This window comes from Mchenga conophoros, linkage group LG6, assembly GCF_057382185.1.
Source record: "Mchenga conophoros isolate Kocher_MC1m ecotype Shallow Benthic linkage group LG6, M_conophoros_male_GT1.1, whole genome shotgun sequence".
Classification (NCBI taxonomy): domain Eukaryota; kingdom Metazoa; phylum Chordata; class Actinopteri; order Cichliformes; family Cichlidae; genus Mchenga; species Mchenga conophoros.
In genome coordinates, this window is record NC_140531.1 from 19,229,524 (window position 1) to 19,252,623 (window position 23,100).

Here is a 23,100-nt window from a genome sequence, read left to right on the forward strand (position 1 = left end):
TTTGATAGAATTTCCTGCTTCAGTATGGCAAAGAAAGCTCAACTTACTGTAGGTCAACAGCAACTTACAGCATGAATGCATGTTTTTTTTTAGGTTCTCTGTTATCTCATCCAATCCGATCCATCCATGAAACTCATGAACATGGAGACGCAGTCCATCCAGCCAGCCATCCAATTCAGGGTGGCGGGGGGCTGGAACCACCATAGGACGAGGGGCAGGGTACATCTGGACAGGCCACCAATTTATCACACTGCCAACGCACACACACACCCATTCACACTCACATTCACACCTATGCACAATTTTGAATCACTAGTTAACCTAACCCCACTGATAAAACAAGCTCTTGCAAATAATAACTAAATAATTACTACTAGTACTACCTGTTGCCCAGTGTCAGCTGGGATACAGCCCCTTAGTGATCATGAATTAGATAAGGGGTTAAGGAAATGGATTGATAGCTGGCTGGAAAACAAACTTGCTTTGGTTGGGAAAATACATAATTGCCTTTCTGTTGAAATAAATCATGCACTTGTTTGTTATGTTAGACCATATTAGCAAGTACATTTCTGCAATGTCTTTTTAATTCCCTGTGCAACCAATACTGAAAATAGGCCTACCTGGACTGCAGGTAATGACTTATTCGAACACAGTAGTAACTGTGCAGTAACCACGAATTACTTATATAAAGTAAACAGATTAAAGTGTGACTGGTAATTAAAATCTTAGTGGGACTAAAGCAAGCGTTTGTGTTTTTGCACATTAAAACAAAAATATATTATTTTGTGACTATTGCACTGCCTAAGCAGGAACAAGTTATGTGATCATTACTGCAAGTAGGTGAGACTGACCTTCTGCTGGAGAATGTGGTTTACATGGGCTAGCCACTGCTGATCTCTGGGATACTCTGAGCAATCTGCCGTCCCCTGTAAACACAAAAGGAGATTCTCAGCAGTGTTTTCTTTTAGAGATCATAGGACAAGGAATCAAAAGTGTTGAGCGACAACCTTCATTAAATTGTAGGAATATTTACATTTTGTATAAAATGTCACGTCAGACATTATTGAGGTATAATGTTTCTACAAAGAAACACATTTGTTGCCAAAGGACAGAAATGTAGCACCAGTTGCACCAGTTAGGACCTTTAAGAAGCATTGTGGAGACTATTGCAAGGTATCCCAGAATGCCTCTGCATACTACTCATGTGTAAAGACCTAAGAGAGTGGCAGTGCTAATGAACATGGTGAAACGGAACTACATGGCCATGAGCACGTACTCCTGAGCTACCTATGCTTCCTCTTCACTTCAAATCCAAAGTGGCACTGGACAAGATGTGACGCGACTTGTGTTGGCTCGCAGGGATACAAGAGGAAGAGCAGGAGGAGAAAAGTCTGAGTGCGTGTGTGTGTGGGTTTGAAAACGTCCCTGCAGTGACACAATGGCTCTAACAGGTACAAAACCGTTTCATGTGAGTTGGAGTTATCTTAATTCTATGTGTCCACTTTTTACTTCTTCTTTCAATGTAATTACAGTATTAATTAAATAAAGCTTTCATAAATTCAGCTTTATGTACTGTGTACTAATAAAGCACATTACATTATACAAAGACTAAAGGGAATCCATGCAATTTCAATCGTTTTTCAGTTTTTCTACTTGATAAATGTGTCAAATTACAGAAGTTCTGCTAGCTGGCTGCTTTTCTGTATTTATACTTTTTAAATCATGTATTTTTTTATTTATTACTTAACTACTTTGGTGTAGTATGAAGGGCTATGGGAGAGGTCTTTATCAACAGGAAAATCTAAAAAAATGTATGTCCTCTATATTTTCCAAAGCCATCAAGGAGGCTGGGCCAATTAAGGCCCCTGGGTCTTACATTTGACATCATTGCTATAGACAATTAAATTACAAATATCCTCTAAATTTAGACAAATAAATACAAAAATCCTGAACCATGGAAGATAACAGAAAATCTATCTGTATATTAAAGGATGTTTTCACTGTTGTATTTGCTGGCCCTTTGTTTAATTATGTATTCACGATAATCAAGGCTTTCCTTTAACAAAGCAGCTTGCCTTGTTTTTGTCTTACTGGAAGCACTGGAAGGATATATTTTAGTACTGGACATGTTTCATTTCACTGCACACTTTATCCCACTAACCTTGACATGATGGCTGGGAGCATTCACATACCACAGGATGTATGACAACAGTCTGCAAGTCTGTATCTCTTCCTGTTGATCCCCAGCTGTTTGGTACCCTATATAAGGTCTCTGGTGATAGTGCTTGTTTTGCCTAATTAGTGAATGATGCTTGGGAAACAGAGACCTACATCGAAAGCAAGGTCATAACAAGTGTGTGTGTTTGTGTGTTTATATTACTGAGAAAAAAAGAAAGCCTTTTGTGAGTGCTGTCTTAAAACATCTCACAAAATAGGTGAACACTGTGTGTAAAACGCATGTATGCACTGTGTGAAAGTGTTTGCGTGTAAATGTGTGGGCGCTTGCTGGCCCTTGATAAATACATAACAAAGCACTGACCCTCCATCCAATATCAGGTGCAAAACAAACTGGCCTGGCAATTATAGCTTTATTACATCTGGATCATTAACTCCACAACAAGTTGCCAAGGGAGCGTGGAGCTGCTCGGGCCTTTCTGCGGCTCTGTTGCACACATGAACTGGATAGTGGACAGTAAGAGTGTTGAGGATGACAGCAGTGTGTAAATATGCGTGGAATAAGTGTGTTTCATTTAATTATGTGTAGCAAAGAAGCAAAGCAGTGAATATTGATATTAATTAATAAATGAAAAACAACATTCCTAAAGATGGGATGCTGTATAAACTGTATGATTTGCACGTTACTCAAGCCCTACATATTATATAACAGAATCAGTACAATAACACCTAGACATTTTGCTGATATGCTGATTTTAAAATTGATGTTTAAAGCTCAGGGAATTCCTTGATACATAATGAGCTAAATGCTTTGTATGGGTGACAGGTTTATCACTGACTAGATTGGCATTTTCTCATTGAAAACATGCAAAGTCTTCATTCAAGAGCAGTTATATGCACTCCAAAACTTGTAGATAATGTTTAGTAATAATGGGTTCTTTGCAGACGTGCAAGTCCCCCCATTCCATTGGCACTAATGTGCTCCCATACAATCAAAGGTGCTGGCTTTTGTAGTGATAACAAGCCAGACGGTTTTTAGCTCAGATTTAGATTTTGAGAGTTTTTTTCAGCTCACCTTAGTCCATCTGAACTGAGCATTTCTCCATCTTCGTTATTTATGTGTCTTCTTTGCACAGCCGAGTTAAAACTCGCATTTGTGTATACAGTGACGAATGCGCTCACTGACAATTTTAAGGCAGAAACAAGTGAACAAAGATTATTTCTCTAGAGAACAGAAAATGACTAAGAATAGGAAAAGATGATGGTCATTACAAGAAGGCCATCTATTCCCCAAATCCCCTGAAATTGTAAATAGAACCAGGAATAATTCACTTAAACAATTTGAAACACTTGAAATTCAAAAATGTATCGATTTCAAAACCAAGTACTAGTGCCCTCCAAAGCTGAAAACTTCTAGAAATATTGTTGACAAGAGACATCAAACTAAAAGAAAGTAACTGTTGGCAATGCAGCGTTCTCATTTAAAAGTAAAAAAAGAGAAGTAAAAACAATCCCACAGAGCCTGAACTTTCATTCAGCTCACTGGTATCGCAAAACTAAATGAATAAATGAATAAACTTGCTATGTGTTGGACTTGTTGAACACTGCTGGGACATCCTGATACAGTAACATCGTGTCAGTCCTCAAGCTCAATGAGTAACTCACAATCGAAAAAGATTGTGGACACGCTGCTCAGAGTTTACTGAGTGAGGGGCATATTTCAGAAACAAATAACATTTGCTTGTACAAAATGCTAAAGAAAAAATCATGAGTCAGTACTTTGTCACATATATAAGTGAGTCCAGATTGTGGATAATGAGATAGAGTGATTTTTTTTTAATAACCACAAGCTGTTAGGAATCTTCTGCATATATTTTGCTTACAGCTGAAGGAAAAGGTTTGTGAACACTTTGCTAGTTTCTGATTTTCTGTATAACCGAGTCCAATTTTCCAAGAAGTGGAAAAACAGAAACAAAAATCCTGATCATTCTTGAACAATAGCTTGGAGGAACTTTTGCTCATTGCCTCGCTCACGTTTGCCCAAATGAACTTTCTACATGAGGTTCTGTTCAATAAAAGACGGAACTTTGACATGTTCAATCCAAAAATCATATTTATTCTTTTTTGGCTATTCTTTGCTGGGATGACTTGTGTGCCGAGCGGCTGCTGTCTTCCTGCATGACCCACTTTCTCTTGAGATTTAGATGTCCTGACATTTTCCTTTAAAATTTGCTGATTTATTTCAAAACTCATCGCTCCATAAATGATGTTCTGCCATCCTGGCCCAGATGCAGTGAAGCAGGTCCAAACCACAATCGCCACATTTCAGAGGTTACATTGGAATTCTGCATTTTCTTCTCTCTGAACATCATTCGCATTTAAATAACTTCTATTTTGGCCTCATCTTTCTAGAAAACATTGGGAAACCAGCTTTCTGGCAGGCGAACAAAATATTTAGACTGAGAATGGTTACCTTTTCCTTGAAGCCCTGTCATGCACATCATTACTGTTTAGAGTTCTCTTGGCGGTACACTCATGAACTCTTTTATGAACCAATGTTGAACTAATGAGGCATTTAGTTGCTTAGAAGTTACCCTGGGGTCCTTTGTGACCTCCTAGACTGTTACAAGGCTTCCTCTTGGAATGATTTGTTGGTCAACCACTCCTGGTGGTGTTGAATTCATTTGCACAAAGGCAGCCCGGTTATGGATTTCTTATGTCCCTATTTAAAGATCATTTTGTAGCATGATAAACATAAACAACAACTCCCTGTTCTTTAAATAGAAACACCCGATTATCATTACAGCCTACAAATTCCTGAGATCTGTGTAATTTTTCAAATATAATATTGGGCACCTTTTTCCTGAGTCTAATAGTTTCTTTTCATCTCTTTAATGGGGCTGTCTTTGTCTAGTTTTATGAGTTAAAAGGGAATGAGACTGGATGGTTATTTGGGCCATATTTAAACAGAAAGGGTTCACAAACTTTTTTCCAGCAACCGTACCTGCTATCCCAAGTGAACAACAGACTACATTATACTGTAGTCTTTCTTTTGAATTTTAACAGTAAAAAAGTTTTAACCTTTTACATCCTTTAATAAACACAGACACAAGGGGTAAACAAACCAGTGTTAAGGCACCAAGTAGATTCTAATAAACCATCACTAATAAAATGCAGTGGAAGAAAACAGGTGGTGAAGAGAAAAAGAGTGATTTTACCAACAGAGGTTAAAGCTTTGGTGAAAGGGACTGTTTGTCAAGTGAGAAACTGTTCCCTTTCATCTCTTGGGTGGAGCTGTGCAGCAAAGGGCTAAAATTGGTTTCAAGTGTGAGTAAGTGTCTGCTGCGCCCTCTCTCATCTTGTGATAGATGGGAGGAAGTCCCCAGGGATGTGAGGCTGATTGTAACATAGGGCTGCTAATTGATGACATGGCTGGGTGTGATCTATGGTGGAGCGATGGCCCACCAAGTTGTAAAAGAGTCTGGAAGACTTCTGAAAACCGACAACACTCAATAACAAGGAATTTTCTGTTCAATGACTGCTTTTACCTGAAAGGAGGGGTAAAAAGTTGTACGCACTCAGCTTGTGCCATTATTAAATCTTATATCAAGTTGATATGTGCTGCAGGAGTTGACAGGTTTTTGATCTTGCCTGGATTGAACACTCACTTTAAACATGGAGTCTTCGCTTTGGCACTGTTACTTCCCAACTTATTAGTGACATGCCTCTGCGCATTTTTTAAAAAGTTCTCCAGGATTGCTTACTTGCTCTATCTACGCATCAATGAGAGGAGGTCAGACACAAGCAGACATTTCCAGGAAGGTTAAACACTGTTGGACAATGAAATGAAATGAGATGGCACCTACTTCTCTCCTCTTTCCTTCTTTCCAGACTGATGCCAATCTATAGTTTCTGTTCCCAGCAGACAGAGCAAAGTAGCTCTTTGACACTAATTTTGCTTTACTTGACAAAGAAGATACCCAAAGCCAAAGCCAATATTAATGCCATACTGTCCTTGCCAATCCATAGTGCACATGCACAGAAACAAAAAAAACTTTGAGGATGTTTCAAAATTTTACAGCATTAAAAAAAATCTATCACAGGTATGCTGAATGCCCTGGGCTTAATCAATCCTAAACTTGATATAATTCTTTAACTTAGAATTTCTATATAATCGTGAACACAGTCTCCTGGGCTTACCTGATCAGTTTCCATTATGTCTGCGAGATCATTCTCTGACATATTGAGGATGGAGGCAGCAATGGACTTGGCTTTGATCATAGACTTGGCTGAGAGGCCGCCCTTTGCTGCCACAGAGTTGGCCTGCCTCAACCTCCTCCTCTTCATCAACTGCTGCTTGACCTCTTGAACGTCTAAAAGTATTTCACTGGCCAGGGCCTGAAGGGGGAGGAGAAAAAGGAATAAAAAAAGAAGAGGATGATGAAATGGATGTAGAAAAACAAGAGGATAGCTCTGCCTGGCAGATGAATAAATGAAATTGATCAAGCATGCGCCAGAGAGGCCTAGTACATTATGGAGGAATATTGAGTTTGACACACTCAGATTCTCTTCGGTTTCGCCTCACGCTCCCCTGTAGGAATGTGGACCTGAGGGTTTGTTGCCCTGTCGATTGAAAGCTGAGGGAACAGAGCTTTGATATCAAACGCACCCCAAGTTTTGCTAAATTCTCCACAGACAGAGAATCATGCATCAGAGAGAGAAAGACAGGGAGCTACTGAAAATACAGCCATTCATTTATTTATTTGCTTTCTGAATGTCTCACAGTACAACAGGGCAGCATAACACTGTTAATAATTAAGCTACGAAGGGCTGTTTCAAATGGTGCCCAAGTGAAAGGCAAGCGAGACGAGGAAGGCCTGCGATGGCACAGTTGTCGGGCACTAAATGGGAGTTTGCTCTAAATACAGAGAGACAATTAAATGTTAAAACTGCCACTGTACACGAGAAAGTCAATAAAGTAAACTCCCCTTTGCTTCATTTTGAGCTTATTGATCGAGGCAATAATCTTCTGTATCATTCCCTTGTAAGCCCGCTGAAAAGCTGACCTTGGAATAGATGGTCAGATGAGGGAAAGCTAGAGACAGGAGAACTTGCAGTACACAAAACAAAATAAAAAAGAAACACAAAGTACAACTTCCTCTTGGACGGCAGAAAACACAAGCAGGCAAACAAGAAGCGCGGGGCACGTACACCGACACAAACCTAAGTACAAACACAGAAAGCACTCAAGGGCTTTAAAGTAACACTGGTAATCACACATGAGCAGCGCTGAATTGCGCAAAAAATCTCCACTTTTCCGTTTTCATTTTACACAGGTGCACCAGGTGCAGTTTACAAAACTAGAAGTGGTCCCTGCTGGAGACTGCTGAGAGAGTAGTTAAAGGCTTGCAGTTGACATAATGCTTCTGGTCTATTAGCAAAACACTGAACATTCAGAAATACAAAGGGAATGTCTTTAAGGAAGATCATAATGTAGTAAATTCATTCAAATGAAAAAAATTAAGTTTAAATGTTTCGGGGAAAAGTTAAAAAGTGAAAGTGTGAGGTGTCAGTACAGATTCACCAGTTGCACTTCTAGAAAACAGTGTGACAAAGTCTTGATTAAACTTCAAAATGCAGCATTAGTGAATTATTTTCACAAGCATCCATCCATCCTCTTAATTGCTTATCCAATTTAGGGTCGCTCGGAGGCTGGAGCCTATCCCAGCTGTCACACGGAGAGAGGCGGAGTAGCTCTGTGATATACTGGATAGGCTGCCAGTACATCGCAGGTCTCAACACCGTGTTAACCCCTGTACCTCTGTGCCGTCACAATTGCTTCTACTTTCATATGGATATAAATATTCAAGATGATGAACAGAAGACATAAACACTAGTTATTAAGGAAGCCAGCTTCAGTTCATTTAGGTCATCTTAGCTCTATTCAGCCTTAGGGAATATGCAGCTCATTAACTAACAGTTGGACATCCTATTCTTATATTTACAGCCCAATAGACATTCACTCATTAGTCAAGGGTTAAATTCAATTGCCGTAAATATTGTGTGTGGAATCATCCAGAAGGAGATTAAGGGGTGACTTTATCACTCATTTTGACTCTGGGAGAGATGGCTGGGACTGGCGAATGCAAGCGTTCACACATACAAGCTTTTGAAATACACAGATGGAAAAATGTGTGTGTGTGTGTGTTTATTAAGAGGTCTTAGCCTGGCGAGTACCACAAACAGTATGGCCAGAGGGCCAATTTAGACAGGACGAGGATCAGGGCATGGAGATGTGGATCAAATGAGCAGCTAAAAGATATCCTCTTTGATAATAAACTACCACTGAATTAGCATTTACACACATGAGTACACAATGGGCCCTTTATAAATAAAAAGAACAGAGCAAGAGGAGAAATGCTCTAATTTTGTTGGATCATCTACCCACTGATAATAGCAACTGCTGTTTAGCAGTTTATTGCATACCCTATGAGCCTGAATGAGGTTGCGGAAGTCTGTTTCACAGAATATGAAAGTCATATGTGGCTCTCACATCTCTTGTTATGAATAGTTTTGATGTCCTGCATGTCTGAGCCTGACAGCATTTTAAAGTAATTAAAAAACACACATCTATATAAAAAAAAAATAGGGGATGTAGGGATGACTGGCCAAAAATTGTACTTTTTGTACTCTGCAAGAGAAAAAACTCCTCTGTGTTTGTGTATTGTGGAGCAGTCACTACATGCAGGGCCACTGTTTAGCAGTTCAAGAGCAGTGCTTACAGCCTGGGGCGTGCACAGGGGCCAAAAGGGTTTGCTGGCACACAATAAAGAAATACACACACACACACACACACACACACACACACACACACACACACACACACACACTCTCAGGCACACGCAGACACACACAAATCGCACAGGTACAAAGAACAAAAAAAAAAACAAGCTCATAAAGGCACAAACAGACACATCTATACACACACACACACACACACTCTCACACACATGTGCAGCCCTCCGGTCCTGATCAATACATGACAAGAGTAAATCTCCTCCGGACGTCAGGCAGTCCAATCAAAGGGCTTGGTGTTCTTATAGGGGATCACAAGAGCCAGGGGGAGACAAACAATGATGTGAATCCTCAACAACACCACAATGGCCCCAACAGCTCAGGGTTATGGGAATGGAGGAGACCAGTAACACAAGCATGAACTGTGTTTTTATGCACATCTATATGTGCAAGCGTTTGCATGTGATGCAACTTCTCTTTGCATGCAGGCAGGTCTTCTGCACTACACGAATGTGTATGTGTGTGTAGGCAGTAAATTTACACAAGAGGAAAGGATGAAGGCTTAGCTGCGTAAAAGAAATCACAGTTTGCAAAAATGGGAAGAAAAAGTTAAAAATTCTGTTTTTCTTGCTTGTAAGGACAAAAACGATACAAAATTGCAACTGAACTGTGGCAATAATCTTGCACGAGATTTATGTGTGTGCAAAAATACTGCACCTCTATCAATCTCTGGCAAGCCCTTTCTTCCTTTGACAGACAGGCGTCAGCTGAACAGAACTGATGGGTAGTCTTTATCAGTCTCTGGCAGACACACACATAGACTGACACAAACACTGAAACACACCTCAAGGTGATGGATTAGGTCTAGACAAAGACAATGGCGCCTGTTCCCAGTGGGCATGCAGTATTCTTAGAGTGGTGGCCTGCACTGACGCAATGTTCCAGTTTTATTCATCCATCTTCTGACACTTATGGAGAGCTGGGTGTGGTGATGTCAGGCCAAGTAAGGTAGTGTTAACGGTCTTTCTGGTCTTGGAACTTTGCGAGGCCTTTGTGGGCCAAGTGGGGTCTCCAATTCCAGCAGGGTATTGTGGGTATTCTTCCAGCTGAAAATGCCCAGAATAACTGAACAGAGAGGGGTCCAATAGAAACCTCAACTATCTCGAGTGGCTTGTTTTATTTTCAACAAGTATGAGTTTTATACCACGATGCTCTGCTAATCAGCTCACCAGTTTTAGTTAGTTCTTGGGTTGAATCCTTGACAGGTGTTCTTCTGAATACAAACAATAAGCATCTTTCCCCACAAGCAAAGCATTACACCAGGGGTAGTCCATGGAGATCCCAGACTCTGCCCTGAAATCTTTGAATCTGGGATCAATAAATATTACTATATAAATAAGTGCTGAAGGATTTTCTTCCTACACCATTAATCTATTGTTAATGTTAACATGTCATCCTCTTATCTGAATTTCATTTTATTTAATTTAATAAGGGTACAGTACTCTGTTTTTGGTAACCATTGTCCTTGATGTAAATATGTAAAAATTGTGTATGTATCTGTTCTGTGTCTTGTTTACTGTTTGTTTGTATATGTGTCTTTCTCGCTGCTGTTACACCCAAATTTCCCTTTGTGGGACAATTAAAGGATTATTCTATTCTGTTCTATTAACAGCTAAGTTGGTGTGTTGAAGGTTTTAAAATCCAACTAAATACATAGATTGTCACCAATTTAGCATCTGACCGAGACTTGTGTACTGATGCAATCTCCTCCTCTGTTCCTGAGTTAATACTGAATTGAATAATGGCCAGAAAACGGTTTCTCCAGAAAGCAGGTGACCGTTGACCTTTGAATAATAAATGTCATCAAGTCATGTTTTCATCCTTTCAAACATCTGTGTGAAACTTCATCCTGTTTACTGTAATAATTGCAGACATTTTTCCAGCTGCATACACCTCGACCTTGGACGTCCAACATGTAATCGGTTCATCCTCGATTCCAAGTGAAAGTGAAGAGATATATCGAGCTCACGAGAACGGGCGGGATGGACAGACACTGAGAAAACACAATGCCCCCAGCCATGACTGTTGCCAGTGCAGAAGAAATAAAAGTGTGACTCAATCCACTCGCATACAGTGTTATTCACTGTACGCATGTACAAGGGCAAAAAACTGGAAGGCTTCAGATTTATCTTCATTCTTTTCTTATAATCAAGAGATTTTAATAACCAAATCTTCTCTTGTAATTATGATGCATTTGCTAGTCATATTTAAGCAAAAGGTCCCCATCATATTTTCCTCCTTGTGTGCATCCAGCACACTCATTTGTACGTTATCAACAGTTTATGTTGATATATTGTTCTCTGTTGTTTCTCAGAAGTGCTAATGACTGGCCTAGCATAAAACATTTGTTAGTCTGCAGGTGCTAGAGACTAGAAAAGTGTGTTAAATATCAAATAGGATCCCAGGGTAGACATGCGAAATAGTTATCTTGTCACATGAATAGCCAAGCTCAGTAAGTGGATGACCTGTCCTGTATAGAGATTCTGCCTAACTAATGCAGGGAAATTGTTCAGTCAGTCGTTTTGACATAGACATCGCCCCCTCTGTTCATGTTGTTGCCTAAGTCCTTATTTTTGAGAAAATGTAAGTATTGCGACACAGTTGAGACCCCTTTGCAGGTGCTGTGCATACAGGTGATGAATTGGAATTTATGGCCCAGCAGTAGTGCAATCACTGTCAGCTGGCAGCCCGGGGAAGGCATGTCTGCCTGCAGAAACCATCTGTTGCCAGATGGAAGCTGTGTACAAAACATGTGGTACAATGGGTCTGTGGGCCACTCTTGTTTGTGCTGTCGCTGGTCCGCCAGCCAGCCACAGAGACATCAAAATCATAACAGAGAAGAGCTGAAGTGAAGTCAGGTGTTAAAAACAATGAAAAGTGTCCACTGCAGCCACGTTCTGTGCTTTCCATGCTGTGTTTTTAAAACAGTTATTCTGCTCCCGTTGATGTCCGCCACCGCTCCCTGCTCTATACTGGCAACAATGGTCAACCAATCAACATTTGGCACACACTCATGTCATCTGCTTCCAGCGGGTCTATGTTTTAACAAAGAGGCGACACTGATGCAGTTCTTTTAAAAATTTACATGGATCCTTGTACCATATCCTCAAAATTAAACTTTTGAAAAATAAAAATGCAACAGTTTTCCAATTCAAGTTATAGAAAGAGAACTTGCAAACACACCAAAGCATAGGCTACTGATTTAAGATGAGAAAGATGTTTTGAGTATACAAACTCTGGACTTTTGGGTTTTAATCCCTTATTCTTTTACACAGTACCTTGATAAAAGAATGTAGCTGCTCCAGTTGGGAGTAGGCCTGGCCTAGCTGCCTCTGAACCCTTTCCAAGGCATGGGAGCTCTGCTGGGTCAACCCCTCCATTTGCTCAGTGGCTGTCTGTTCCAGTGCAGCCAAAGCCTGTTCACCAGCTCCCACACGAGCCTGTAGGGCATGCATGCGCTGTTCCTGTGAAGAAAAAGAGCATGCAGAAGTGGTCAGCTGAAAGCAAACAATCTTTTTTTGTTATAGGGGAAAAAAAAGCAGAAAGTCCACACTGGTCTATGAGACATTTGTGGAAATTGCTTTCAAGCCCCTGTGTGTAGGATTTTGACATTTATGACTTTGGTGTCTCCTTGTGACTTACTGATTTTCAAGTTGGTATTACCACAATTAAATATATAATAAGACTATCTAATATTACCAGAACTATAAATGCCATCTAAGACAATAAACTCCAACTCTGTTTTTTCACTTTTGAATTTTAATGTTTAATGTGATGTCGTTCACTGTCAGAAATCCAGTGATAATAGGCTGTTAAAGTAAAAACATAAAATATTAACCTTTTTTGATGTTATGTAAGAAAAGGGCTTAAACTTTATAGCTGGATATGATGTACGTGGATAGAAGTGGCATTTTCACAAATTCTAAAACTTTTCTTTTGACTAACAATTGCATAACTTAAAAACATGATCCAATATCATATTCTATACCCTGCTTTTGAAGAGAATTCATCTGTGATTGTTTACAGGGCTGCTTAGGAAAAAAAAGATTATCCGAACTGTACTGTAGTCCAACTTTGCAAATGTTACATAAAACACAATTTTTGTGAAAACTGAGTGCGTGTCAGCTTCCAACCTTTTTTTCCAAGTCCTCTTTCAGTTTTGCACAGGAGGCCTCGTACTGGCTTTTCTCTGTTGTTGCCACATTCAGCCTTCTCTTCAGGGATTCGATTAGGGCCTTTCTGTTGCTGGCCTCCTCTGATAAAGTCTTCACCTGTTTAAAAAAAAAAAAGAAGCTGAACAAGGACGTAGTGCAACTGCATTTCTCTTTTAAAGGAGATAATCACATCATATATTCACCTAAAGTTCCATTCAAATCACCTTAGCAACCATGTTTTCTGTAACTACACTTAACGGCACTGAAATATTTTCCCGTTAGTCTTCCAGGAGACAAATCTTTGGACTATGGGAAATGCTGAGTATGACAATGCCCATTTTTCCCCTGTCACTCTGCTGAAGAGCCTCAAAATAATGCAATGATGAGCCGTGATGAGCACCTTCTTTTCTAGCTCCTCCACCTGTCCCCGGTAACTTTTCTCCATTTCCTGCAGGAACTTGAGTCGTGTCTTCAGGTCCTCCACCAGCTGCCTTTTCATGTTCACATCTCGCTCTGTGTGGCTCAGCCTAAAAACATACACAAATGAAGGCAAATACCAACATATGGCATAACGCCTAAATTACTCTTCACAGATAGCTACACAGGCACAGCCTCTGCATCGCAGACAAACACAGACACACATACGCACGGAGACAGATACAAAGAACACACACGCAAAGCTGGCAGGCACAGTGTCCCCGTGCAGTACATCAGGCATGACAGCTCATTATGACAACTAAATACACTGGCATGCTGCTTGGGTAAGTGGAGAGGGGGGTGAAATAGGGATGCATATATAATTCTAACTGGCATATATTAGAACAAGTGCTCTGGCAGGGAATGCCGCACTAAGCGTGACAGGGGAGTCCTCTTTGACAAACGGCATTTTGAATCAGCAGCGACACTACTTGAAAGCCTAATCAAGCACTTAAATGTTTATTATTTTCAGCTCAGCGTTGCACCAATCATATAAAAACACATTGGCCGGGGGGAGCTTGGCTTGAGAAAGACGTATTATGAAGGGAATACGCTCTAAGAAATGTTGTTTGTTCGTGTGCTGTGCCGGCGATACTTCCCTAAAGAGAAGTAGCGTGTACGTACTGTAAGCAGTTAGCGTCTTAACTGTAACAAAACACACGCGACTTGTCACTTCCTATTTCAATAACCTGCAATACTGACATGATTAATATTCCCACATTCTGCAGCGACACCCCGGTTTAAATGGTCTCAGTACGTTAGCATGTTTTATTCTGTTTTCATAAGAGGCAAATAAAAGCTATTTTCATGGTTGTCTGCACCTTGGGGAATTGGAACAAATAGAATAAAGATCATAAGGATGCAGTTAATTAAATGGTTTTTGCTGTATTTTTCTATATCAAAGATGTAGTAGATCTCTTAGCTCCCACATGCATCATGGCTTGTGTGTTTTAAATAAACAGATGACGCAATGCAAGAGCAAATGCTTTCGTGTAAGTAAATGTCCCTGCCTCCCTAGGTGGATGAGTGCCTGAGGGCAGACTGGTTAAATAAATGTGAGCTTGTCCTATTGGAGTGACATTAAATTAAATGAGAGAGGAGTCTAGCCTGGGGACTTTGTTGGGGGGGGGCGAGTAGCGCTAGCTGGTTACCCCATGGATTTGGCCATTAATGAGAAAACCCATATTGAACCTTTCAGATGACTGTCTGGTGTTGACTTAAAGAGTGAGAGCAGCAATAAGAGCCCCACCAGCTCCCTCTGCCCCAATGCTAATGGCAATTAGATCGACAACATTTATTTTAGATGTTCTTCTTCTACACCCCAAAAAGAATAGAGGATAAAAAAGAATGAAGGATATATAGAGCTTCTGCTGGAGCGTGTGATCTCTATTTATGAGTGTTAGTGGAAAGAGAGAAAGAGAGCCTCAAACTATATCCCGATCACTCACACGTTTGTTCCCTTTGTTCTGTGCTTGTTGGCAATATTGTTCATCAAACATGCGTGTATTGTAATGATAACAGTCAGTGGTCTGAAGTACGTGTTCGTAAGAGTGAGCGCGAGCGCACATTTCTGTGTATGTTGTTAAGAATAAAGTGCGGGTGGACGTTTCATGTGGCTGATAGACAACAGGGCTAAAGATGAAAGAAGCAGCTTCATAAATAAGGCAGGGCCATAGTGCCGGATATTGACTGAGGACATGCCGGTGTACTTTGAAATTCATTTCTTTTTTTTACCCCCCCCCTTCTCTTCTTTTAGGCGAAGCAGCCTTGCTCCCTGTGTGTGTGCTGAAATGTATATTTCAGAGACGTCTAGACATGTCTTTCATTCTGAGAAGGGGTCCCTCCATGGAGGCAAATGGAGTGGTAGGCTAGAAGATACGGCAAGTTATGTGTGCGTATGCGTGAGTGAGTGTGTGACAAGAGCTGGAGGAGGCTGTCGCAGAAACGCAGCTGAGGGATGTTTGCTCTGCCTGGCTGTGATCCTCGCTGCTTTGGTCACACACACAAACACATATCCGCTGTGATTGTACACATGCCCTGGATGCATTATTGAGAATGGCAGGCAGAGGACACGGCATACCAGACAAAGAGAACAAGAGGGAGGAAAGCCAAGTTGTTCTTTGTACGTTTTTCTCAGTTCAAATATGGGATCCGTAATGCAGAGTGATGATATGTGCCTTGTAAGTTCAAACCATGACTGTTTCCCTAAGTGAATTGTTTATAGCCATATGCATTATGACTATGTAATGCATGCGGGGCGCTACAGTAGGTGAACCATGCAACTCACTGGGGCTTGTGGCCCACAGGCCAGAGTGATGCTGTGTGGGTTTTAGTGTCATGGGCCAAAATGGTCCCTCCTGCGGCACGCAAACAATCAATACGCTGCTTTGATCAGCATTCCACATCGGCTACCCACGTAAGCAACACCACACCGCATGACACAAAAACCACTCACATGCACACGCGCAAACAACACACACACACACGCTCAATATAACATGCATAATTTCACAAATGATTCACAGACACAGGAGCATGTACAGTATAAGGGAAGTGAGGCAGACAACAGAGCTGCCACATGGTGGAATCAAACACTACAGATGAGAGCTGCAGAGGATGTGCAAACATGCAGACAAGGAGAGATTGAGAGACAGACAGACAGAGAGGTCTGCAGGTATAAAAAAAAAAAAAAAAAAGAAAAGTAGGAAAAATACGAGCTGGACTGCAGACAACAGTAAGAAACACAAAAAGGAGGAAGTAGCACTAATGAAGACAAAAGGTGGGAAACTAACTTATCCTGCAGCTGGCAGAGTTTGTCCTCCTTCTCCTGGAGCTGGCCTCGCAGGGCTTTGTTAGCCGCCACCTGCCTCGTGACCTCCGCACTTGCACTCTGGGGGAAGGGCACACAGTGTGTGTGTGTGTTTGTTAATGTGTCTGAATGTGCATGTGACTGGGGGGTAGGGAAGGTTTTCACGACACAGCTGATGACAGGTCAAACACAGCATGCCTCCTCATTATAGTTACAGTGGGAGGGTGGAAGGTGCTAAAAGAGGTTAAGAGGAAAACTGTGTTATTTAAAGTGGATAAGGGGAGTAATTAGTAAAAAATAACAATTTATAGACCTGGAGGGGTGAATTTATTTCAGTCAGGAATGTGAATAAAGAAAAAGACCAACAGACAAGTACAACAAGGGGAAAAGAACTGAATACTAACAATAAAAATAAATAAATTGACCTGCTAATGATCAAACATCCTGTAACCTAGAATATTAAACTGTAAATAATAACCTTTTGTGTTTTACTCTTTTCTTTATGAGTAACAAAGATGTAAGGCTCACGGTGACAGGTCGGCTTCTGATTATAAGCATGATGGATATCTGAACCTGCAAGTTCACTTTGGTTTAAAGGGCCCTTGTCTCTTGTGGGAACTGCTCCCAGTAGAAACACTTGACAACGTACTCGCTCAGCGCACGCACCCCCACGGAGCATCCCTCGCCTCTCCCTTTCGCTGTCACCTGACATGACTTTCTCAGGCGTGTGTGACGACAGCGGCAATCTGCGTGGTGACACTGACGAGCAGGCTGCTGAGAGGGTGATAATACTGTGGTACCACTCACACCTCATTCCCTCTGATGTAGGGCATGTCTCTGCTGTTATTCCCCATTTCTCATCTTTCTGACAGGCACTCCGAAATAAGATCAAATGACAGGAAATGCTAATTCACGCTGAAATCAAACGTAATATCAAGTGATGTTAAGTGTAAGCTGAAAGGCACCAGAATTTGTTGTTTTTTTGAGAATCAAGCACAACTTGAAAGTAAAACCTTGACAGAGTTTCTGTTGAGAGTTTTTAAACTCCTCGAGGAGGGCAAGTGCTTCAAACCAGTGAAATGTTAAAGTGACTCAGAAATAGTGATGTAAATATATGTGAAATTCAGTACTGTTAACATGGTAAGTAACAGAATGAAAGACAGAAAATTCCAACTAAAAAGTGCAAAAGAATTAAGAAATTTTCATATTGCCTGATTTACCACAGCACAGTAGAAAGTGGAAGTAGTCTTTCTCTAGATACATTTTTTCAGTCCTTTACCACTGATACTCCCAAAGTTTTCCTTGTTATTCGTGGTATTCTCGAGCACTCAAGCTTCTTAGTGCACAAAATTGGAAGAGAACAACATCTTTAATACCATCCTCCTATTAGCAGATTTACCTCATAAGGCATGCACAATGAAAAAACACAACCGTGAGGGCAATTCATTAACTCTAGAACTGCTAACCTTAAGTTTGGCTTGAAGTTGTTTGACCTCAGCCTCCAGGGCTTGGAGGGCAGGGTTAGCCGGGGCAGGTATGGTTCTGCACTGGCAGGAGCACTCTACGTTCGCTGGTGCTGTTGGTGGTATTGTAGTTTGCGGGGGGAATTTGATCTGCTTCCACTGCTTCAACTCCATCTCCAAAACCTTTTTCTGCTGCTGCACACCAGCCAGGTCAGAGGTCAGCTTCTGCGGGTTTGACCGACAGACAGAATTGGTTAGCTAGGCTGGTGATGATGCCGCAACTGGAAGCAAAAGTTTGGTGCACTGCTATTAAAAAAAACAAAGAAACACAGATTTGTGTTATTGGATGGTGAGGGCGAAAAAGTAACAGGCGACTGATATACTGCTACATGAGCTGATAAGCTTTATATCAAACCAAAAGCCTTTTTTTTTCTCCCTTATAATGCAAACCTAATTTACTGCTGTAAGAAGGCAGAGTTCCTCTGACTAACATAGATCTTTATATTAAATCCACTCCTCACAAATATAATAAATGCAAAGACAGAATAAACAAAATTTGTTTAAAATACTGTATGTGTTATCCACGGGTGAGCTGCAAGCTCTCCTTTAATATCTTGTCTGCGATAAAACGTCTTTTTTATGCTAATTAGGAGACAAATGATGCTGTTGCCTGGTCAATAGAGCCTAATTCTCACTGTAATTGGCATGCATAATATAGCCATCATGCAGCACACTTTGGAAAAGAGGTAGATCAAGTATTTAGTCAGTAGTTGAGTCTGGATTGATGAAGAATAACGCAACTAACTGAATGCATACAATTTACAGTGACTCTGTGATTCAGAATGCTATGTGAGATTAAAAACTTTAAACCACATGCATGTGCCGGAGAAAAGCAAAAATCCGGTTGTTTCTTATAAGAAAGTATGGACCACAAACCTATTGCTGTGAGTTTGAATCAGTGCTGTCACAATTAGCTGATTTGGTATCATATCAAACATGAATGGTTAATGGCACAAACAGGAGACGTGATACATGAAGATATGCGCTCCACACATAGGGTAAATGTTGGAGCACACACCGAGGCGTGCGCACACACCCAAGTGAAACCACAGAATCCCATGGGTTTGCTCTCTGCTCCGCATACACGGAGGTTATTGATATCTGGTTGCTGGCTGACACCTTTTAATAGAATCCCTCCTGTTTTAGGTTTCCTTCTCTCTGTTGAAGATGCACATGCCACATCCACAGGGAGGGTGGGAGGAGAGCAGGACGAGCACAAAATAAAAGCGGGGCTGTGGCCCCAGTGGCAATAGTGCAGGAATTAAGAGAGGCATTGATGAGGCTTCCAGTAAGACAAGCTTTGATTTCACAGGCCATTTTCAGCCCTGGTGAGAGATGACACTGAGGCAGGCGTGATATACTGGTAGCTCCATTAGGCCAGGAGAGAGGACGCCGGTCTCTCTTTCCTGTGAGCAGTGGTCTCACTGATGCTGTTCCTTTAGTAGCTAAAAGGAATTTTTAAACATGAATAAACCACTGAAACACTAAGATTGTCTTACTGCATCAATTTCTTAATTACGCAATCATTCTTCTGGCCAGACTTCTTGTGCAATAGGTTTTATTAATTATTAATTTAAATAAAGTTTGGAGCTTTGCTTTCTTAGTTCATTAAATTTGTAGAGATAATCCTGTGATAATCCCTGCCCCAAAAACATTAAAGGAGGGAAGGCAACTCCACACTTTGAGTGGGGATGACACAGTGTGCCACAAAGTAAAGCATCTGTGGAATTGATGACAGACTAAGGAAGGCTTATCCAAGCAACAAAATGATTCTGTAGTTGGATGCTATGCAATACTCAAGGATTTCAATAAAAGTTAGACTTGCCTGTAGTAGGATGCACTGTGAGTTTTTAAGTTACGTTATGCCACGTTGAAGGGCGACTTTAAGGTTTTTACACACTGCGTCAATTTTTTCTTGTAATCTAGCTGACTGCCTGTTTCTCTGGGCACATTATTGCATTATAACCAGATGCATTATCAGCAATTGAATGTAATGTTATTTTCACAGCTGGAAATCATACTGAAAACCTAAAAAAGAAAAGTTTTAACCAAACCACGTGTTCCAGTTAGGCTGAAATATCATATACATTGCATGAATCTGAGTAGTTGTTGAAAGGAAATACAAATACAGTTAAGAATACATTTACATCCCAGAGTTCAGGTGCAACCAAACACACAGAAGTGGAGAGGGGAAGCAAGAATGGAAAAAAAACGAGAAGATATGACTTAATAATGGAAGGAGGGAAGGAAAGGAGCAACAAGAGAAGGACAGAATGGCGAAGGATCAGGAGACAGAGCAACACAAACAAGTTTCTGTGAAACTGCCATGCTACTTCTCACATGATGGCCCCTGTGGAGGCTGTCCTAAGCCAATTACAAGCAGAGAGTTTTAGTTAGAGAGTTGGCCAGGACCGGTTGGAACAAGCCCAAAGTCCATCACCTCTTGGCCTTTGCAGAGAGGGCAACAAGACCTAGCTTTGGCCAGTCAGTCGGCTCCAACTTTCTCAGGTGGAGTGGCATTAATACTGCAGGAGGAAAGAGGAAACAAACAGGAAGACAACAATTCCCTCTCTGTCCACTCATTCACACAACAGTGTGTGTACATGTGTGCCTTTACTGCTGTGCCTGAGTCTAAGGTCTCGTTGGACTTCAGCAATCAGATGCCTCGGTGGGTGCAGAAGGGCCACTTCCCAGGTAGCAACACTATGAAGGCTGCACTCTGGCCCGTGTGTGCAAGTGCAATATACTCCATCGGTACTATTCCACAGTAAGTGAAAAGTAAATATACGGACATACAGACAAGAACACATACACCTAATCAAGAGTCCAGTGGGCCTTTGCTGGCTGCTGCTGTGTCTGAATCCACCAAAAGAAGTTTCTGCCTGCCAGATTAACGACTCTGTCTGTCAAGGTGTTGCTGTGTGTGTCTGTCTGTGTGTTTGTGTGTCTGTGTATGTACATAAGTTGATGTGTACAAGGAGCACCTGGCAGGAAAGATACTGTTTAGGGGCCAAAGCTCTTGGTGTTTTATTTACACTCTTTACCAAGTCTAAGAGTTTTTTACCTGGAGGCACGTACTAAATAACTAAAAGGTGTGTGGCACTGGATGTAGTCACCTTGAGTGTATGTGTGTGTGCGTCTGCGAACACGACTGCTCATATTTGGAGAAAAGTAACTGCTGGTGACAAAGATTGTTGTGGAGAACTGGCTCGCTGAAACATTCAGCAGGAGGAGACAATGGCAGAGTCAGAGAGAGAAAGAGCGTGTGAGATTCTCCTCCTCTCTACTGCCCTGTGGTTCTGACCTCCACAGACAAGGGTAGGCCTGTCAGCCACACTTATTAAGCATGATAAGGGCATGCTACTGCTTCACTCTCAGCCCCAAGAAAATACAAAAGAAAGACAAAGATGGGGGAAAAAAAGAGAAACTTCCTAACACTTACAACTGGCTCGTCTCCCTTAACTCGTCTCCCAGCTTTTCCCAAGTTACCTGCGTGAGCTGCTTGCTGCTGCACAGCTTCTCAGTGAGGGAGTTGAGCTGTGCTGTGATCATCTCATTGGCCCTTTGTAGATCTCTGGCTGAAAGCATAGCATCTTTCCTGGCACTTCGCAGTATGTCAACGTGACGCTGTAGAGACTCGATGCGCTGCTGCAGAGAAGAGGAGGAGCAGCGCTGGGTCTTCACAAGCATCCTCTTCCTCCTCTGCCGACTTTTCTCTCCTCTTGTCCCGCGGTCCCACGGCTCACGCTGTTTATCGTCTAACAGGAGGAAGTACACGCAGCCGCCTCAGAGTTGACAAGTGCACAGAAAACCTCAAAATCCCAATTTAGAAGCTACTGCTGAGATTTAACAGGCGTGCATCTTTGTGTATGCAAAAGTGGAAGCTGTGATGGATTTAACAACCTGAATAATTAACATTTTCCATTTTTAACCAATTCAGATGTGCCGAGTTATGGGGGGAAAAAACGAAGCTTGTTAACTTCTCGGATACTTGTTTCTTATCGACAGCATGTAAATACACTGAGTGTTCTATCTGCTTCAATTAAAAGTTGATTAGATTTCTGTAATCCAGCATGGGTTCACAAAAGGAAAACTTGTGCTACCTCGGGCCAGAACGTCGGGTTGTTTTCTGTGAGATTCTGCCGCTGGTGCTTCTGTGTTTGAGATCGGCGACCACCTGTAGGACTGAAAGAACAGAAAACCCAGTGACAATGAAGAAAAGCAGCCGTTTAATGTAACACAACAGTTGACATGCTGCTCTTCCTAAGATGCAGCTCATAACGACACCATGATCACAGAGTGTGCGCAGCTTAACGCAACGAGACAAATCACCCAGTGCTTTAATAATTCACCTGAGCATGTTCAACCGACTCCAACTTGAACACCTCTCAGCACAGATATTACTTCTGACAGATGCTTGCAAATGCCGCCTTTGTTCAATCACCAACTGAAAGCCCTGATTCACTCCTACGGTGTGACGGGTGTGTGTGAGAGTGTAGTCGTTTGTACGCAAAAGTGTGTACGCATGTGTGTTCGTGACAACTCCCAACTGCACCATCATTTGTAGTGACATCAAAGAAAGGGCCCCCCTACCTCACTCCTTGCTCTCTGCCTACATTCTTTGTATGGGGGACAGGTAGGATTTGATCAGTGCCAGTTTTGATCATGCATGCAGAGAGGAAAGGGTAGATGAACCCTTTGGTTTGTGACATACTACGTTGCGCGGGGCTTGGGCTGTCAAAGCGATGAACCCAGAAGGAGCTGATGGGCACATTTAGAGGATCAGGACTGGGGAAACTAAAGGGGATCTGAGATAAGGGCCCTGACAGCTCCCAGGTTATATTCACAACAACCATCTCTTCTCTACTTTCTACTTTGCTTCGGTGCTGCTGAAACGAGAAAAAGAGGAGAAGAGAAGAGGCAGCACATCTTTAAGGCCCCTCTCTTTCTCTCTTCGTCTCTCCTCTTGACGGACTTTTCTCTCAAGGGTTTGGATCTGCCATGTAGCACTGTGAAGAGGTTTGATGTGGACAAGTGCAAGGGTCCAGGCCTAATGATTTCGTGGTGTGCATTCACAAAGGCTTCCTCAGTCACAAGACTAGGAAAG

The 23,100-nt window shown here is 41.6% G+C and overlaps 1 protein-coding gene across 3 annotated transcripts in view; it reads right to left on the reverse strand.

Annotated features, from left to right (window-relative positions):
* The window catches only part of cntln (centlein, centrosomal protein), a 92,555-nt gene that overhangs the window by 11,438 nt on the left and 58,017 nt on the right, over window positions 1-23,100 (reverse strand). For all 3 annotated transcript variants that reach the window (XM_085276650.1, XM_085276649.1, XM_085276648.1), the window contains 9 exons: window positions 22,097-22,178; window positions 21,483-21,751; window positions 17,937-18,158; window positions 16,454-16,551; window positions 13,585-13,711; window positions 13,164-13,301; window positions 12,309-12,494; window positions 6,376-6,573; window positions 852-926 (listed from right to left, as the gene is read on the reverse strand). In XM_085276650.1, the coding sequence (XP_085132776.1) occupies window positions 852-926; window positions 6,376-6,573; window positions 12,309-12,494; window positions 13,164-13,301; window positions 13,585-13,711; window positions 16,454-16,551; window positions 17,937-18,158; window positions 21,483-21,751; window positions 22,097-22,178 (1,395 nt within the window). The remainder of the gene's footprint in view (window positions 1-851; window positions 927-6,375; window positions 6,574-12,308; window positions 12,495-13,163; window positions 13,302-13,584; window positions 13,712-16,453; window positions 16,552-17,936; window positions 18,159-21,482; window positions 21,752-22,096; window positions 22,179-23,100) is intronic.